The 21,088-nt window shown below is 36.6% G+C and overlaps 1 protein-coding gene and 1 long non-coding RNA gene across 6 annotated transcripts; one reads left to right on the forward strand and one right to left on the reverse strand.

Moving 5' to 3' along the window:
* Positions 1–1,203: 1,203 nt before the first annotated feature.
* Evi5 (ecotropic viral integration site 5) lies at positions 1,204–13,943 on the reverse strand. 5 transcript variants are annotated; one of them, XM_077424917.1, is made up of 11 exons: positions 13,809–13,943; positions 11,459–11,655; positions 10,772–11,026; positions 10,408–10,464; positions 9,783–10,046; positions 9,341–9,605; positions 8,797–9,159; positions 7,938–8,615; positions 7,360–7,842; positions 7,186–7,284; positions 1,204–4,498 (listed from the first exon to the last, which is right to left on the reverse strand). In XM_077424917.1, the coding sequence occupies exons 2-11, from the start codon at positions 11,521–11,523 to the stop codon at positions 4,337–4,339; spliced, it is 2,691 nt and encodes an 896-aa protein (XP_077281043.1). In that variant the 5' UTR covers positions 11,524–11,655; positions 13,809–13,943; the 3' UTR covers positions 1,204–4,336. The 5 variants fall into 5 exon arrangements, with proteins under 5 accessions (XP_077281043.1, XP_077281044.1, XP_077281045.1 ...); XM_077424919.1 differs by lacking the exon at positions 13,809–13,943 and adding an exon at positions 5,679–5,728 and having other exon boundaries at positions 4,353–4,498; positions 11,459–12,191; XM_077424920.1 differs by lacking the exon at positions 13,809–13,943 and adding an exon at positions 5,661–5,728 and having other exon boundaries at positions 4,426–4,498; positions 11,459–12,191.
* LOC143907882 (uncharacterized) lies at positions 5,648–12,330 on the forward strand. The gene is made up of 3 exons (XR_013259996.1): positions 5,648–5,762; positions 10,789–11,051; positions 12,190–12,330. It is a non-coding gene; the product is annotated as an uncharacterized LOC143907882 (long non-coding RNA).
* Positions 13,944–21,088: the final 7,145 nt, after the last annotated feature.

The raw sequence follows: 21,088 nt of genomic DNA on the forward strand, positions 1-21,088 counted from the left end.
CATGCATGCAACGCGAAAAGAACGTCCAATTAACGTTAGAACTATATACGAATATTAACGTTATACATTTTCACTATTCAAATATAATAATATGTATATATCTTTAAACAAAGCAATGAAGGGGGAATGTAAATTGATTTACTCATATTTAACCATTTATATGTTGCAATAAAAATGACGGAGGAATATTTCTATTATATGTATATACGTTGTGTTGAATATTGAAGGATGAAATTTGAACCGGTATTTTGAATTAAATAACATTTTGCTTGACATTTTGTTATTTTTAGCTACCACGCGTGTCGAAATCTATTATTACACAAAACAGTATCATTTCAACTTCATTGATTTAGTTCAATTAACGACATACAGAGTAAAAGCAGTGGCGACTGGCGGAGGAATGATTAAAAATGATTGAAATTGAGTAATTTAACATAGCAGTGTATATATGAAAAAAATATATAATATCTATATATCTTAAAAGAGGGGAAAGAAGAAAAGAAGGGAGGAAAAGAATTACAAAGCCGCTTTAACAGTTCTGGTCTTCAAATGAAATTAAAAATTCCCTATCTCTTTTTCCTTTTTTTTAATCTCGTGGTCGCACCGCGCTGAGAGAAAAACTGCGGAATGCCGCCGCAAATCGATCCGCGGGCAGATTATAATCGACCGCCGTTCGCCGGTAGCTCGGGAGACCGCCAAACCGTCTCCCCGATGACCTTCCGCCGTCGCAATAGGAACGAATGCACACCCCACATCTCGGCCGTGCGTCACCGTGTCGCATGGCCGCGATCGAACGCGCTCTGCTTTCTGCGAAGAAAAAGAAAAAAAAGAACCGCGCGCTAAATTATTAATACCGTCGGCGCGACGCACCGCAAAACCTTCGACGCTACCGTTCGCGTTCGTCGCTGCTCACGAACGACCGATAAAATAACGGTGTCGACGTACGAAATCTCGGTGTCGATGTACGAAATGTTCGTATCCCGCAAGCCAAAGGACATATACGATAACACGCAGCTATTAAAATAAAATAAAAGATAAAAGTCCGAATGTGAAGTAAATTCAACTTTCATTAAAGTCTGGAAACGTTGTACGCGTTCCGGATTAAATCCGAAACTAAACTTAGGGGAGATGTGTCGAGGGGTCGTTCGCTCCCGAGAACGCTTGACGGCTAACGATAGTGATTTACTTTCGGAAACAACGTGGTGTATGTAACTTAATTTATTGATACCGTTGGATGCAATCGTAGTTGTTTATTTGTTACTTCATTTTCATCGCGCCACGATCAATAATTCAATTAAACGGAATGAATTCGCATCGTGTACACTATAGGTGTTCCCGACCTAGCGAGCCGTACTTTGCATTATTTCAATAGATTCTATTTCAGTCGTTTTCTTTCTTTTTACGGCGCAAATTAGACTGAAGTCTACCTGGTTCGACGTAGCGGCTCTAGTCTCTGAAAAGAGATCGTATCACAGTCATTGAAAGCTTCAATTCAAGATAAATAATGAAACTAAATTATCATTGACGTCAGATTCGCTTCGAGCTTACTGAACAGTAACAATTTAATTATCGATTAGCGCTTTTGGGGCTTAATTCGCTTAAGCGCACTCTTCAATTTGCACAATTTCTCTCTCCAGACAATTTCATAATTATATCGAAGCCATACAACGTCGAAGCAATCGGGGATTTAATTAATAACTCGACTGTTCGAGGCTGAAAGACAGCTCGGCAGGTCTAGGACAGTCTATATACACAGATTCAATGACGCAGAAACTACAGATAGGTACTGTGATACTAAAACGCGGTTCGCACGTCGTAACTCACCGCTATTCTACGACGCCAAGAATTCGTGGTGATTAAATCGAGTCTCCGTAGCAGCGTGTAATCTTATTAACAGCACAACTTTGACGTGCGCGCAACAGAATCGGAAAAGAGCCGCTGTAAATATCTGTGCTAAATTCAGAAACGTATAGATACAAACGTCACTTTCTTCTCGGTCTTGCACATTTATTCTTCGCCGTGCTACTTATAAATAAATACAACGCTCGACACGTCGTGAACAGTCAATATCATTCGCGTTTTCTACAATCCTCCGTTCGATCCTTAATTAATATCAATTTTGGTACCTTGTCTCTCACTATCAAATCTGCGCGGATTCGTTTTCGCGCGACGCAAAAGGTTGCGAAAAAAAAATATTAGTATCGTTTTGCCGCAGTCGTAACTTCGTTAACGACACGCTCATGCTAATTTGCACACATGCATGCGTGAAAAGCGAAGAGGGCTCCTGTCGAAAGTGACTCAGTGGTTCACGCGTTGATACACGGATTTACGAATGTGACACGGTTGAAAACAATGCCGGGTTATTTGACGCAACAAAGGAATGGGACGTAACGATTTAGGCCAAGCGAGAGAAGACGCGTTGCAAGTAGGCTAAGGTGACTTGCTGTAAAAGAAAGTAGCTAAACGCGAATGCTTACATTGGAAGTAATTATCCAAGTCACGGTAAAGGAGCGAGCTGTGCTCAGGTGCTAATTTTTACAAGTACCTCCGATTATCTCGTCCGGTTTCAATTTCAGCAATCCGGAATCGATTGAGAGAGACGACTCTTGCGTTTCTCCTTCGGAACAATTTACGGTCGATTTATCGCGTTTTTTTTTTTTACAATTCCTCGTAAAATTGATCATCAATTAACCACACACACTTCGTGCTGTGCGCAAATTGCATATTATCCATAAAAATTAATCTTACTTTTTTTCCTTTAAGAAATTCGTTAAATATGTTACAAATAATATACATATATAGAACAACAATAATAAGAATTCGATACTCTCCTGTTTGAGAATATATAATGTGTCTTAAACTTTAGATAATTAAATTTCGATTCGAGTAACGCACGCAGTATATGTGTGTTGTATGAATATCGTGAATTCGTATGCGATGATTCTTCGTGACACACACACACTCACACACACACATACATATACATGTATATAATATATAAATACATATTTTTATAAAAAACGGTGATACATCATTGTCCCCACGTTTTCCGGCATTAAATATATAACTTCTTAAATGCGATTACATTTGGTATGAATTACAAAAAATACACAGAGTATATCATGCGTATAAAAAACAGTTGCGTGTGTCACGGAAAGTCTATGATAATCTTCGTATAATCTACGGATCGTAATCAAGCTTTCGAAGTTAGAAAAGAGACAGTCCGGATCTTTAGATAACACAAAAATCCACATTTCAAATATTGACGAAATATTGACGTATCATACATTAAGTCCTGTATTTGTTAAGAAATGAATATGGATTTTCTACAAAAATCTACATTCGTATCGCGAGAGAAAATACAGATAATAAAAAATAAATATTAATTATTAAAATTAATCTTATTAATTTCGATAATTGCTCTCTTCCAGGAAAATGAGATAAGAGATTAGGCGAGAGTTGGAATGCGTGTCTTTCTCGAAATCCTTGGAGAATCAAAGTTATTAGAAGAATGTATATATTTCGACAAGAGCGACGACTAATCCGATTCAAAGTTCTTGATTCAAATTAGCCCTACTGATGTAAAAAAATTAATTATTAAAATTCAAATTCGCAACTTAATAAGAAACATGTTATATAAAATACTTTCTGCAATTATGGAATGGGATTAGTTTTTAATGGAAAAATCAAATTCAAATTTGCATGCTTCAAATTTTGATAGTTTGTTTGAGATTATCATGTATCGATTATAAATCTCTTTCAAATACAGATTACTATTACGAACATTAACTGCTTAATATAAACAAGTGTTAGTTATATTCTATAATACTCTGCTATTAGCTACAATTAACATATGCTCTATAATACTCTGTGTAATATAATCTATAAAATATAATACTAATAAAAATAATATTGCTAGTAAAATAAACAATATTTGCCGCCATATGGTGAAAAATCATTATTTCGTTATACCGTTCTGAAGAAATTTCAACATGCGGAATTATGTAAATTACAACCAAGTTTTTTTTTTTAATAATTGTTGCCCTGATTACGATCGAGATTACTTCGATTATCGAAAGCATCTATCGTTACTGCTTCATTGTTTCGTTTCGTCATCGTTATTAGCATAATTAATTAACGGCTATGCGTATTTGTTATATTTGGCCTAATAGTAATACACGTAACTAAACGGGATTATTTACGGTCTACTGTCGTGTTACAGTCTAAGCGCATACGCGTTATTTCCTACAGCAAAAGCCGACGACGAACAAAAGGTTCGTGCGCATCGATAACGGAGTATTGTTAGCTGCCTAATGGTCTTGGTATACATAGAATTCTATACCTCGGGTGAGTTTGGCGTGGTCGTATTGATATGATCCTGCAAGCAAATTCTGAGATCCCGCTCGTCCAATTCGCTTTCAGTATCGACGCTAAAGCTTCGCACGGTTTGCCCGCCAAGTCCCGTCCACCGTTGTTTCCAGCTCTCTAGTCGCATGACCTGTGACAGACAGAAGCGATGCAAAACGCATTTTCTAAGTAATTCTCCAGGAGGAGAGAGAAAGAGCCTGCTACGTTCTCCTTCACAAAACAAAAATATCTATCTGACTCTCATTACAAAAGAGAGATCAGAGAATATTATTAAGAGAAAAGATGATTCTGTCTAATTAAATTTGAAATTTCGTAGCTGTGTTGCAATTATTTTCTAGAAATACATTTTATATATTTCTCAGTTATAATGTCATTAAAATTAATTATATTATTATTTATTTTTCGCCATTAGATTCAAATAAAAAATTCTGCCCTTTTTTTCTGAAAAGATAGCTCTAAAAATTGTAACTTAAAAAACATTTTGAAAGAATTGTTTACAAGTTTTCTGATTTCCTAAATTGTAAATATAAAGATTCTATTACTAAGATTTATTGCATTAATGTATATACAAATTTATTACCATATCGGATGAAATCGTGCAAATGAATGATATATCGAAGAAAAAAAAACTCAAAACTCGATCCCGCACTAATTTAGTGAAGTTTAACGAATGTTTGCGCGGATACTTTCCACGCCTCTTTCACATCTATGCGTTTTTTCTTCTTCGAGTTAAAAGCAGCAGCCTCACGAATGTTTATCAGAACGAAACAGTGAACTTAATTTTAAGGAAGCATGCCGTTAAACGGGAAGAGCACGCCATGCCACATCACCACGCATATAATACAGAAAGTGAGCCACATTTTAATTCAGTTTTAACTTTAATTCATCTGATCGTGTCCGATGTTACCACTCATGTCGATTTACACGACAATATTCATTGAAAGTTGTATACGTTAACTAAATGAAACATCTTCAATCTATTCTTCTACGCAAAACAATTTCTGTTTTTCACACAAATTTAATTAATTTTTTCCACGAAACTAATTATATCGATAATAACATACACTTACGATGCATGTCTAATGACTTTGTCAGATAATTATGAATTGCAAATCTAAGTCTGTTTACTCACTATGTAAATGAGCGCTACGATTATTAACGGCAAGAATTCCGAACGGAAATCTTAGATGGAAAATGTAAGCAACAAATACAGAGCTACAGCACCAGATTTATCTACAGTAAAAGAAATCATGCCACGCACATACACGGAGACGATAGAAAATGATGCTTACGCATGGATAAAGACTTACTCGAGCCAGCGCCAAGGCTCAGTCTCCGGGCTGGTGATTGGCGTGGGGAACTGAGGAGAGACAGAGATAACACAGCAATAGAGGGTTAGTTTTGCAACAACGATTAGTCCCTTCTGGTTAGCATTAGTTACCGCTTGACACCGTTACACAATAAGAATGTAATTCGTAGATATTATCACCGTAGATATTATCTCTTTGCGCAACGAAATCGAGTGTATCCTGTTTCAAAAATCGCACCTGTACATTCACCGATTAAACGGCAAAGCGTCGATTTTTTTATTGTTAACAAAATACATAGGGTTAGTTAATTTATTAGTAAGAGATATACGTAACAGGTCTTTTTAATATAGCGGTAATTGAACGGTAGCAAAATAAATAAAATAACAAGCTACATACACAAGGAAATGGAGTATGTCCTCAATATTCACTGACAAAACAGATTTTAGTCATTTTTTTTCTCTCTGCAGTCCACCAGAAGCGACGATGTTATGAAGCGTGTTGGTTAGCGTTAAATTGCAGTAAGAGGTGCGATATGTGCATCTTGTAAGTGTATGACATCAATAATGAGTTACGATATCTTTATGTTTATGGATTTAGCAATGTGAAATGTCTTTTTGCATATGGTAGGCGCAATTTTGTAGTTTATGAGTGCAATCTGTGATAGCATATTGAAAATCAAAACGTTCAATTTACATATAATACATTTGTTAGGACTGTATGGTGTCTTTTATACAATCTTAGATAACATATATATCACATTTAAACGTAAATACCTGGCATCGATATTAACATGATATCAAAAAGATCAGTAATTAATACTGTAATGTATTTATCATGATAATCGAATTATTTTATAAAACGCAGTACCACATATATATTGTAGAATCAGAAGAAAGAACACGTAACAATGCAGTGCTTTAAAAAGAACAAACAGTGAAAAATATTTTTATTGTATCTCTGAATGGGGTTTCGTAAAATATTCAAAAAATTTAATTATTGCTAAAAACTGTAATTGCGATTATATAATTATAAAAGTAATAAATTTATTAATGAAATAATTGAATAAAGTTATTAAATATTTACTAATCATATAAATTATTATTTCAAGTTACTTTTGTTTACTGTTCAGCTGTAATAGAAACGTTTACTATACTGTTGCAATATTTGTAATATTTACTTAAAAAAATAAACAAATTTCATGTTTTATTACACACCTGAAACTATTTAAAAGACATATATAATACGATATCACCACAGATGTATGTTGTGTGCTATATGAGTTGTTGCTCAATGATAAAATATTTTTTTATGATCTTATTTATATAATTAATATGCCTGCATAGAATATGAACTTATTGAGTTTCCCCTAATATACATTATATTACAAGAAAAATATACATATATTTTGTACTATAAAACATAGTTCACCCCTTACTGCAATATTCCGAGATACTGCTTTTGTGTGTGTTAGTACAATGAACAAGGTGAATTTTTTAATTCCACATACCTCGGCTTTTAATTCAGCGACCTTATCTTGAAGCTCCCTTACTTTCTCACTGTCATCTAAATTATTCCTAAGTTCGCCTTCCGCATGCATCTCCTCATTCTACAAAAATGTTAGACGTTATTATATTCAAGTCTTTTAGCATTAACATTTGTTAATAACATATGTGAAAGTAACCTTCAACTCGAGAAGAGATATTTTCTGCGTAAGTTCCGCCACTTGCTGCGCGTGTTCGGCATCGCGTATCCTAGCCATCATAGCTTCGTCCTTCATTTTCGATTCCAGATCGGAATACTTGTGCTGTTGTTCTCTCAGCTTGGCAACCAGATCCTTCTCCCGTGCTAACGCAGCTTCCAATTCGTCTTTAAGTACTTTCCCACCCTCGTCTTGTCTACGGAGCTGATTAGTTGCTACCTGCACCTGAGTTTCAAGCTCCATAACTTTAAGTCGTAATTCTTTAACTTCGGTCAACGCTTCCATCTCTCGAATTCTGGTAGTCATTAAGTCTTCCTCAAACTTCTGCACCTCGTGACCCCGATTCTCCCAGAAGAGCAGCTTCTTTGGCGTAGAATCAGCGGCAGGCGCTGATTGAGCGGACCGATGCTCTTGTAAATGCCTCTGCCAAGCTGCACTTAGCTCCATGACCCTCTGCCGTAGGTCCTGTGTGAGACATAGTTATGTAAATCCATCTAGCATTAGTGTGATATTCGTAAGAAATGGCAAGATATTGTATGCAGAGACGTGGAAGACTTTACCTTTAAAGATAAATTGGCTTCCGCCTCTCTAAGCTTAACTGCAATAAGTTCCTCTTGCAAATGAGCAACGGAATTGTCCGGTGTCGATTCGCGCAAAGTCTTCTTATCTTGTTCCAATTCTTGTATCCTTCCTCTGAGTTCCCGAATCAGTGCATCGTTTTCCGCCTCGTGTAATCTAACTCTAACCAATTCCTCTTGCAAACATTGTATCATTTCCTCCTTTTGCGATAATGCTTCTTGCTTCACTAATATCTCGTCGAGTGACGACTGTCTTGACGTCACATTCTCCTCGAGAAGGATCGATAATGATCTCAATTCCTCATGAGCTTGTTCGAGCTGATGGCTCGTCTCGAGATGCGAATGGCGAAGCGCTGCCAATTCTCTCTGCGCTATGAAAGCGGTCTCCTCCTCTTCGGCGCGTGACACTTGACCTCTAACTAATCTATCGGCCAACTCGGCGGACTCAGCTTCTAGAAGTTCAGTTCTTTGTCTAAGCAATCTGTTTTCTGCTCTGAGCCTGCGTAACTCGACCATCTCTTCTTGCTCCTTCATCTTTAAGATGGTGTAATCTTTTTCTAATTTCTTCATTCTTTTCGGATTGATTTTCATTCCATATGCGAGCGTCATGAGGCCATCGGGATCTTTTTCGGCCTTTCCAGGCAATTGCTTTTGGAAAAACTGCATGAAAAAGAAAAGTTATTAGTGTCATCTTAAATAAAGTGAGCACACATATAAATCCATATTCTCGTTTAAAAATATAAAATATGCTAAAAATTAAATTTGGGCCCCGACAATAATTTCTTGAATCTAATCTAACGACTTATGAGTGAATAGCGCAACTTTTCAAATAAAATTTTACCTTTAACATGCCCTCCATATCCAAACTGAGCAAATCTTCCTTGCCTAACTGCAACATCGCCAATGCAACCTTAAAGATAATTTCCATCCCCTCTGATAGAAAGACGTCAAAAATGCGGCACGCTAGGGGAAGGCTTAGCGCTGTGGTAAATAGTGTAAGAAACCAAGAAGATGCATACATCGACGTATGGAAACCTTGGGCCGTGAAATGAGCATGAAGTTCGGGATGTGCATCAGCAACTAAGTGTTCTAGCTGATACATGCATACCCCTAATTCAGCCATACTTGGTTTGAACATGTCCCGTAAGCGATACTCTTGCATTAACGCTACGAGTACGGCAAAAGCTTCTTCTTCTGGCATTTGCTGCAACAATATACAAAATTATTCGAGCTATGTGCATATGTTTTCCCTTTCTTTTTTTCATGTAGAATAAAAAATCAACAAAGATACAAGTTCATAAAAAGAAATTTATGGATAATTCCTTGTTTTTATCGTACTTGTTTTAATTTCATAACTAATAATAATAATGTTATTAGCACTTTACCTGCATTAAAAGTAATCCTACTATGAATCCTGAACCTTGGCAGTATCCTACTTCGCGATCATGTAGACTATACGCTTTCATAACGTTAAACAAACTCTCCTGACCAAAACCATCTTTTTCTTTGAAAAAATCATGTTCGGGATATGTCCTAGCGATGTCTCTTCTAATTATCCTTTCACAGGCTGATGTTGCTTTAATATACTCGGCGAATTGCTTCTTAACTGGAGAATCATGGGCACCGCTTAGTAATTGCCAAACAATGCCCCTAAAATGATATATGGCCTATATTAAGTTTTAATATAAAATAAACATTGTTTTTACATTTACAGCAATGACGACATGTATATACATTGTATATAAAACTAATCAACTAGATAATGCTCTAAATCATTAGCATTGATAAGATACAATATCTTTCAATACACATGTGTATATGTGTTACCTGAAGTGATGAGGTATGCCTTGACGAACCAATTCCTTAACAAATTCTTTTCGTTTCTTCCAATGATAATCCCAGTCAGCCACTATGTGACCCCAGAGAGTCCACGTATTCTCTTCGCCATCGGCTGGGTTGTGGCGTCGGGGTGCAGCGTCTCCGTTACCTCCGCTGCCCCCCGACGCCACAGACACCTGAGATGTATCGGAGCCCTTCCTGCTGTGATTGCTCTGGAGAGAATTCAGTGACTTTGCATCGGATTCGATCAGCCTGGAATTAATAAAATCATGATTTTTTTTATTGGCGCTATATCCCGCGGAGAATAACGCGTGAATTTACACAGCATTTTACACAATATTTCGGTACTTTATTCGCGAGCCATTACGTAAGTTACGTGCGTTAGATACAATTTTTGCAAACCATCGATATAGATAGATATGTCTGATATCTTGCAAAGTTATACAAGCGACTTCTATATATATATTTCTGACAAATATATTCTTTAAAAATACATTTGTAAATTAAATATTTTTTTCTTATAAATTATTATATGTTGAATTTGATAACGCGCGTTAGTCGAGATAAATTAACTTCACACGTTATACGAAGGAAATAGAAAAACAAAACTTACGTCTTTTCCCATATTTTTCGATTTTGAGTTAAAAGTGCAGGCTTATTTTGCATCCTACTGTGCATCATTTCCAAGCCAAAATGTGTAGCAAAATTAACATTTAACATTTTTATTCTAAACTTGAAACAAAAGGAAATTCAGGTTATTTATCCAAATATGTGTACATGCAAGAGGTCTTTCCAATTGTGTCACAAATCTTGAAAAGCGGAAAGGGTGAGAATTTTGCTTTCTGCGTTTGTTAGGTAGGTATCGATTTATCGGTCCGTGCAGGACACAAGAATCGTTCGATTCTTGCAAACTCGGAGATGTAGCGGTCGATGTGCTGTGGTATCAAACAATAGGCGAGGGCCACTTGATTATTCACCTATTGGCTTCTTCCAGTTTAGCTAATAGAGCCAGCTCGTCAGTGGGTATTTCCTGCGAGGGCGTTATTCGCTGCTCGCAAAGGGTGTCTGACGGCGGACTTGGAAGTATCTTGCCGGTCTGCGTGACGTTACGGGTGGACTGATGGATGCTGGAGGTGCATAAACACAGCACGCTCATCACCTGCGGTCCATATCGTGACAATCCCAACTGGCCGGCAGGCGCGTTCACGCTGTCCCAGGCGGCGTTCTGGCTTCTGAAACGAAACGGATTGAATTAATGCGAGTAACCAATTAACGCAATACGATCCGGGTCTTTCAGCGGTCTACCGCAGTGATCTGTTTAAGTGATATACACTTGAGCGTGCGCCTACACTTGTAATTTGTAATTGAGCGTTATAAACGCGAGTCGCTTACGCACGATCGAAATCCATTAATTAAAACGGACACAATTGAGCTTAACCAATCGACGATTCAGTTTAACCGGTAATAACGATGACAAAATCAGTTTGTTAATTGTTAATATGCTTCTCGACGTTCTTCATTCAAAATTAATGGGATTATTTTAAGTGGCGCCTTTCTTTACTTAACTTTAGTTCAGAATTCTGGTCAGTAAAGTCACACATCTAATACATAAAAGGAGAAAAATATATATTTCTTTAATAATCACGCAGCAATGCTCATTTTACCTTTTCGCGGTTTTATTTCTCCTCCAACGAGCTGCCGCAGGGGCCAACAAGCCACGAAGAACCATCGAGACAGTTTTTCTTTAATTCACGTTCGCGATTTTAGCGTTCGCAGAAAGCGTTCTTGCTTTCTTGTTTCTACCGTTTTTATCTTCACATCGTCGCGTGATTTTACACGCAACAATTGTCGACACCCTTTTCTGCAAACCATTCATTTTTAGACGATCGATTTTACAGAACGTCTTTTGCAAATCGATAAGAGACCCATTCTCGCATATCAAGATTAAAATTTAGATTATTAAGATTCAGAATTATATTTCTCAATCACTCTATTAATTTTTAAAAGTGTTTAAATAAATTATATTTGCATTTATCATAAGCAAAAGATAAAAAACAAATAATGCCATCTTTTTAGAAGAAAATTTTCAAAAAGAATAGAAGAACACGATGAGATAAATAATAGCTTTGAGATCTGCTATTCTGAAAGTAACGGTGAGAAGAAAATTATATGGACTTTAAAATATATTAGTTGTTTTTCTTTTAGATATATCTCATCAAAATCCCCTGGTGCTATCAATTTGTTAATTATACGAAAAAAGAAAGACTTTTCGATTCCTAGTTTGCTACGTAAAATTTTCGAGACACTTTTCAATAAGTGAAGACTCAAAGAGAAAAATTATTCTGAGGTATTTTAGGTATTTTAATATTTTATAACGTGGACTATCTTTCTGTAGGCGACACAGCACTCTTGTGAAACGCCCCGTATGAACGCCATGCTCGGTGAAGCAACGCGAAGCAGCTCGACACGAAGGAGATCAAGAAGGGAGCAATTAGTGCGTGTGAACGAATTAGCGGGCGAAAGAGCAGGTGAATCCGAGCTAGCTATTACGACTATGTATTATGTACTGTATGCAGGAGTAGCAAAACGGGAAGCAAACGGAATACGACGGGATACCGTTCTTCGAGCCGCGTCTCTCGTGCGTCTCTGAAGAGACGAGGATTAATTTTAGAATTGAATTATTTCATAAATTTCATTTGCTTAGCGCGTCTTTAGAATTATATTTGTATACATTTGTATCCTATTCGTATTATAAAATTTATGTAAAATAAGTATTTTCTTAAAAAATATTAAGAATCGAAAGATCGAAGCATCTTCAAAGTTCGTTAAAATTTTATCATACAATTTTCGAGTTTTATAAATATTTAAAGTATATTATTAATCAAAATGTTACGTATCTCTCCCCGCTGTATATACATGTTTTTCGAAAAGTTGTAAAGCAGAAATTTATCTGTCTTAAAGAATTGGCTTTATTATGCACAATTCTTAATGTCACGTCAATGTTGTCTGCAGACCGCGGTCGATGAACACCTGCGTCGTGTCGTTAGAATTGCTGCGTCGTAAAAAATTCAAGTTGTTATCAGGAAAATTACTAACCTATGTGCAACACAGCTCGAATGTTAATGAATGCTATTGCTAAACAGCTAAACTATTTACGCGCAAAAAAAAAACAAGAAGGAAGCGACTTCAGCGAAAGAGCTCGAAATAAATTCGTTCGTCAGGAATAAATTCGCTTAAAATAATGTTCGCAAAGCATTGCATTAAATCCATCGCATTAAGTTTTCTATTATTGAACGAGTTTACATTTTTTTAATAAGTAAAACAAGATACGGTATACGTATCTTCATTTTAGTAATTAATGTTTTAATGGACGATATCAAACACGATTTGATAATTAAAACGATTTAGACCGCAGAATGGAAAACAGTTTTCATTTAATCCTAGTTGCGTTAAGATTCATTACTAAGTATTTTCTTGTGGCATAATGAGAGCGCTTCTCGAACAGTTTACAACATAGTAATGGGATTTAAGACTCGTCTCTGCCAAGTTAAAACGATTAATTACTTAAGGAAGTTGTAAGTAGAATCAGAAATTCCGTGAAGAATTCCAAAAAGTTTAAAACAAACTCTTTTATAAATAATGCCAGCACGTGAATTTTTTTTAGATTTCTTTCACCGGTTAGTTTTTGAGAACGTTTATAACAAAGTTCAAGATTTTTTAGTGGGTTTCAATGGAAGATTCGACGCTGCATATCAATTATCAACAAAAATAACTGTTAAAAATATTGAGAATTAAAAGTTTCTGGTTATTATTTTGATTTTCTTTAGCAATAATAGAGAATTAAGCAACAAGATCGACATATTTTTAACGTTTTATTTTAATGCACGCACAAAGCTCTCTTCGCCACTTTCGCAAAATTAAATCTATGATCGTGGTTATTTAACTTCTAAATTATTTCGACGAACGATGCCCTTAAAAAACAAGTTAACAAAAATCGTGTCAGTGCATATATACTCTGGTAAGGCAGATAACGTAATCAGAAACGCGTTCGCTCGGATGTCCGCGGTTCCTCTTTCGCCTTATCAAGATCCTCCCTCCCTCTCTCTCTCTCTCTCTCTCTCTCTCTCTCTCTCTCTCTCTCTCTCTCTCTCTCTCTCTCTCTCGCTCTCTCGTTTCTTCGATGGCGAATTGTTAAACCGTTAACTCGACCAATTCGATACGATATCGGTTCACTTATTTTCCCGATTATCCCGACACGGTGGGATCCGGCTAGGCATGTACTGCTGGAGAGTACGAAATGGGTTTGAGGGTCGATGCAGCCCGCGCAGGCCAGGACGCTCCACATGCGCAGCGACGTCCGTCTCCTGACAAATAAATAAGAGGATACCGAGTACGTGGAGCCTGTGGTCGAGAGCACTGGGCGTTCTCGTGTCAACAGATAAAATATTAAAAATTATATAACAACATTTCAATTAAACCAATTGCAGACATTTTTAGAAACTCTTTCAACCCTCTGCACTCGAGTACTTTTAAACACTCGCGATCCTTCGCTCTTCTCACCGAGTCTTGAATTAATCTTAGATTCGTCAGACCTTCCCACATTTATTTTTAATTTTTGTTTTTTCAAAATAATCTTACTTGAAAAATTGTGTCAATTAGTATGGAGCACAAACTGTTTATTCTTACTGTTTATTTATAATTATGTAGATAAAAATAAATGTAGAGAGAGGGAGAGAGAGAGATTTAATCATAATTTAGTCTTTTCAAATGTAATAACTTTTCCGAGAAAATCTCGAGAAATTTTCTAGGATATTTTTATGTTTTATGCAATTTCTCTGCGATACAATTTCATAAACATTGTATTTTTATTTCATCATAATTCTACCGTAAATATAAAGCTGATTCTTTAACTAAGTTTTCTAATTAATATTTTTAGTGAATGATTTGTTGAAGGACCGAGATTTTATTTTCAATATTAATTTATATTATTTACTTGATATTATTTCAAATATATATATATATATATATATATATATATATATACACAAGAAGTAATATTGTTTAATTGTATTTTAAAGATTCAATTAAACAGTCATTTTCTAATTTTTTATTAAACATATTTATCATTAAAATAAATTGTCCAAATCTCGCAAAAACAGTTTAGCAAAAGCTTCGCAATTGAAAATGTGAAACAGAGAATCACTTACTTACTTATCACATATTAGAAAAATAATTATCATTTTATATCTCTAAAGAGATACACGAAGATGCACGAAAAAGAGTTAGAATTCTTTCTTACAATTAGTTTAAATAGACAATAATTGAAAATCATCTTTGCAACACTACGAAATAATATAATTTTAACAAAATCGGTTCAAAAAAGGTAAAAAGTTATCAATCAAAAACACAATAACTCTTTAAAGAATGACTTCCAGTTAAAGAATTTGCTCAACATTTCATAATTTAAAAAAATGTTAAAAATTTTTCAAAAAAGTGTTAAAATCAGAAAATTGCGCCAAAATAAAAAAAATATATATATGAAAAAGTTTTAAAAAATTAAACATTTTTAAACCATAACATTAAAAAAATGCATGAGATTAGTATGACGACGCTATTACAATAACAATAACGGTAACTGTTGCATATTTTCCTAGTAACGTGTATTCGTCATCATTCATCGCCGGAACATTTGCCTGCCCGTGACTAGATTATATCATGGAGTAATTTCGATCCATCCTGTGCAAAATGATTCATCGTCATCCGAAAATATATTCCCAGTATTTTCGTTAGAGTCTCTATAGACCTTGTTTTGAATAGAAATAGAAGATTATGACCGTTCAATATTTCCAACTGGAATTCTATTTCCTGCACGCCACATCTCTTGCTCATATATCAAAGCTTTAATTCAGATTCCGTTCAAATAAAAAAAAAGCTCGTGCTTCTGATTAATTAAAAAATATGAAATTGAATATTTGTATTCTTGTATAGTTAAAATTTTTTTGTATATTCTTTTAATCGAAACAATGTCGACTGAACAAAAAATGCAAACGTATAAAAAAAACTCGTTACTTTCGCGTTGTTACTCACGATTGCGTCATTGAATGAATAACGAATAATTATTTTTGACATTTACATTGCCATGTACACGCATGTTTCCTCATTCGAGGCAATATTAATAAAATATTACGTTCTCGTAAAACGGAGTTCAATAATTCAATTTGTATTTGTACCAATTCAATTAATAACTTAATTAAACGCGTTTATAAATTATACTGCTTTCTAATACATTGTTATATTTTATTGCATCCTTGTAATATTTAATTGCTTCAATATTTATTTTATTGAACACTCATTGTAAAAACGAAATTTTATTACAGCACATGTTGGCCATAAGTTAATGAATTTTGCAAAGATTGCGAGAAAAGTTCGGGTTATATCCAGAAATACTTTGTCCTTCGAAAATATTTACATTAAATCCGCTAAACTATGAGTTAAAAATATCTAAGTATGTATATTCACATCTGCGGGAAATTGCCAATTATGTAATGCTATCACTAGAATTTTTCACATTGCTTACGTGGCCACAAACACCTACATGCGTGATAATATCGTCGCTTATGTGATGAAAGGACATAAGTTCCACGTTCTTTTACAGAAAAGTTTCAGAAAAATTGAATACATTTCAAATATGCGGCTTTAATAATGCATAAGGATTTCCCTGGAGTAATGCACAGCTGAAATGGCCGTGCGCTACTCGAGATAAAAAGTTAACGTGAAGAGTCCGCAACATCCAGACGACACATCCTATTTGTCTATTTATATGAGCGACGATATATACCCTGAATTCAGTGCATATATTTCAATTCAAAGTTTTAATTTAATTGGACAAAGAGACAAGAGGTAAAATGGCTCGTAAAATGGTTACATTAATTTAAAAGCAAAAATTATTCAGCATATTGCAAAATTATAATATTAAAACTCGCCTGAAAGGTTGAAAAAAATATTTCCCGATTATCTAAATGTTTCCTTTCAATTTTTGTGAAATTCATTATGTATGATCTCATTATATTTAAATATAGCCAAATGTGCAAAACAATGATATTTTATTTTATGTGTTTAATAAAAATAATATCAAAATAATTACATTGAAGCGAAACTGTGATTCTCTCGAATATATTTTACAATAAATGTATAAAAATATATTATATATAAAATCACTGATATATCTCTTTACTCCAACTCAAACACTATAATTAATCTTTTTACAATTGCGCAATACGTTAGGAAGATTAAATTTCAAAGTATTCAATGAAGTCTGACGATTTATTTGTGTGCGTGCAGACACACCTAGGTATTACGGCACGTTTCTGTAGAATTGATGTTATTTTTATACACTCAAATCGACTTTAGAAGGTCGGTGTATTCCCCCCCACTAGACGTATCGTTTTATATCGTCAAAAAGAGGTTCAATAAATTCAAAAGTATAGCATATCGCTTCTGTTTTTGCCGAACTCAATCCTCTATGTACATGTATTCTTTATGTAAAACTTTGTCAATAATTATGTTCACTGAACACGACAATATGCCGTCTCTCTCTCTCTCTCTCTCTCTCTCTCTCTCTCTCTCTCTCATGGATACAATTTTTTTAAATATAAATGCTCGGACATTTTAAATATTTAGAAATTGAAATTTACGCGAGACAGAGAGAAAGAAAATTGTTTTTTGTATTCTTTATACTATTAACAACGCTATCACGTGTTAATACATGTAAATACGCTAATACACGTAAATATAGGCAATGCGGCGAGCGAATTTTATCTGCTCTAGTTATGGGTCATAGTACATCCCACACGACTTACTATGTGACTCCAATTGAACGTAACTGGAAGAATTAATATATTCGATATCAATCACTTTTAAACACATTTTCATACACACTAAGCCGTTTTTCGGCAGTGGGTTTAATAAGTTTTCCAAGTAATCTTTCAACAGGTGTATATAAAAGCCTCCATTTTTTCCTTCATTTCTCTAAAGATTAATTTTTCCCTTTTTAATATTTTTTAAGAACAAAATATGACATCTACTTATATATTCTGCCTAAGCGGAATATAATATATATTATTTTTAGATGTAATTTCTCTTTAGGATTCTATCCCTAAATAACATTCAGATTATTTCGCTCAAAAATTACACAAATATTTAATAAACTTGATAAAACATGGAGACGTAATACATGAAACAAACTTTGCTCAATTATTATTGACTGAATTTTAAAAAAGGAAAAAGGTTAACGCGGGGCTACGAACGACGTAAAAAATTCAATCATAGTAATGGCGGAATCTAGGTCGCATTCAAATTATTTATAAGGCTCGTGTGTGGCGTAATCGAGTCATTTTCAGTTTCCGCGCGAAAACGCAATACGCGAAAGGAAGTGGCACAGATCCTATACCGAGTTATTGACCCGTAATTTACATTGACATTTAGCGTCAAAGGTCGCCTATATCTGCTCCCCAAGTCTCACTGATGCAACGTGTGTTCCGTCTCGTTGCCCAAATAAAGCGACAGGCATCCTAAAACTGTCCAGATGCGCACCGCCCACCGCTGAAGCGATACGAGGCACATTTAAAAGCGCGATTTAATTATATTTCATTCTAATCGGATCAGAAATATATCTATAACGTTCCTCTTTACTTACAATTTACTCACCAAAGAATATTACATTACAAGTAATAAAATAATCAATCTAGCTAACAATTAATCTCGAGTAACTTTATTCCAACGAGGAGACACATGCATGCTTCAGAGACGGCTTAATTATAAAAAAAAAAAAATACTTGATCCTAAAATTGCAAACAAACGATGGCATTTAATCGAACTTTTCTTACGAATCGATAATCTCCAAGCTCATAAAGCGATTGAAAAGTATATACTCTCGTGACGGGGTTATTCGTATACGTTCCATTAGGATCGCTTAACGTGCGCGGCACAAGTCCTTTCACGCCTCAGGAGGTAGGTTCCATCTAATTTAGGGATTTAACGATGTGTGGAAGAAAGATGAGCGTACGGTAAAGTTATCGAGTGTCTCGTAACTACCGGCGCGCTCGAGGAATGCTCGAGCGCTTGGGTCCTCGAGCGATTTTAAGGCGGCCTACCGGCCTACCGTGCGACTTTCGCGCAAATTCGATACCGTTTCACCTTACAGTTTTCGCAACGGCACGCGAAATGAAAGAAATTAGTATTGCTATACATTGTGCTCATTCCTCTTCTCACGCGGCAACGCGTTAATTTTATTGTCGCGGCGAACGCGAACATTTTTCAGGTCAACATACTGGTAACAGCTCGGAAAACGTTATTCCCGTTCCCACCTACGTGTAATCAAATAAAATCATTACAACAATGTAAATGTATACGAAATGAATTAAATTATACGGAGATCGTTGTGAAATCGAGCCCTCGTTTGTCTTATACGTTATATTATCTACGTTACGTCAATATGTGAAATAATAAGCGTTGAAACAAAAGTTTCTTTAAACAAGTACAATTTTTATAGTACATTACTTTCTGAGAGATTTGTCATAATAATAAATAAGCAAATAAAATTATATAATAAAATTGATGCAACATACATATTAAATCAATTGCAAGAGCAAATATTCTTGTCCGTACAATTTCAGAGAAGATGCTTCATTATCGAACGCTTGACGGCTCTTTTCTAATTTCTGGAACAAATCGAAAGTGTTAATCATCACAACTTTTTCAACGCTATTATTATTAATTACTAAATGAAAAAAAATAAGCTGTCTCTCTATTCTACGCAAACAAGAGATTTCAAACAGATCTTGTCCTCGTCTTTCACCAACATCTCATCACAAGATTTGATTCCTATTTTTCTTTTCACAGATGCACATCGCACAAAACCAGAGAAGTGTCTTTCGGGATATTATTTTTTTCTTTTGCACTACCTGAAAGGCGACGACCTGCCAAAGGCTTATAGGCTCCTCCAGAAATACCCGCTTTCTTCCCATCTCCCCGGACGGGGTTAAAATTTTTCTCAATTACCCACTCTGGCTTCGGGAAAAAACAATTCCGGAGAAATTTCCCCTCTCGCCTCTCGGAATTTCCACCCACTTCTGCCGCCCACCTTCGCGGCTCTTCAACCGATACGGGAGTACGGACACGGCAACCTCGACGCAACGCTGACGGGTGACGGACGCGGTGTGCGCTTGTGTGAAAGCGCACGCCGTTCCCTCCGGAGGCGAGCGAACGGCGAGTATGACGATGACGATAATAATAATAACAATGAAACGAGCCGCGCGGCCCGCGGACTGGCAATACTGGCATATGCAACCGGAAAGGGTTACGCGGCCCCGTAGCCGTGTTAGCAAACAAACTGGTGGTCGCGCACAGGTGGACGGCCGCGTCGCGACGGTGTGTTTTCTCCGGGCGGGGGGAGGGGTCGCTTACCTCGGGGGGGCCTCGGCGCTCGTCCTGACGATCGTCCGAGGATGGCGGCAACCCGGACCGTGCGGCACGAAGCGAGGCGAGGCGAACACCGCGGGGCCGGGGACACGCGGAGGAGCGACGGGGAGCTAACGGATAACGGAGCGCATACGCGGCTGTCACCACACTGTCATCGTCGTGGATGGGGGGATGGGATATGGGATTCGAGATTCGACCACGCGCAATGTTACCAACCGACGCGGCCGTGGGCCGCGGGCCGGGGCCCCCGCGGTGTCGCCAATCGTCACCAATCCCGCCGCTTCGCGCGCGCGCGGCGCTCGTGCGACTCGCGGCGGCCATGTTGCCTCGGTCGAGCTCTCGCGCCAGTTCGAGCTCGCGGCCAATTTCAGTCGACTCCTTTTCGAAAAGCGAGCGAGGCTCTCGGCTCGCAATTCATATACCCTACACTACATAAATTATGCTAAATAAATATTAAGTCAATTAATATTTTTGTTTTCTGTTTAATATTATTCATTGTTTCTCTCTCTCTCCCATATATATCTTAAAATGTATATCGTAACAGATTGAAACTGCGTCCACTGGAGGGTTGAAAAATTTCGAGGGGGACGCGGAGACGTCTCACTTTCCGAGAAGAAGCCTATATAGTTTTCTCTCCTAACCCTTTCCCGTGTTGCCAGAACGCGATCAAACATTTTAAAAATTACCGCTCTTTTCCCGCGCGTTTTCCCCCTCGCCCGGCAGGGCGCAGCACCGCGGGGCCGGCCACCGGCTATGCGCGCGCGAGTGTGGCGCGCTCGCGGGTCGCGCTGGGGGCTAGGGGCTAGGGGCTCGGG

The sequence above is a fragment of the Temnothorax americanus genome, unplaced genomic scaffold, assembly GCF_048541705.1.
Source record: "Temnothorax americanus isolate GAGA-0224 unplaced genomic scaffold, ASM4854170v1 Scaffold9, whole genome shotgun sequence".
Lineage (NCBI taxonomy): Eukaryota > Metazoa > Arthropoda > Insecta > Hymenoptera > Formicidae > Temnothorax > Temnothorax americanus.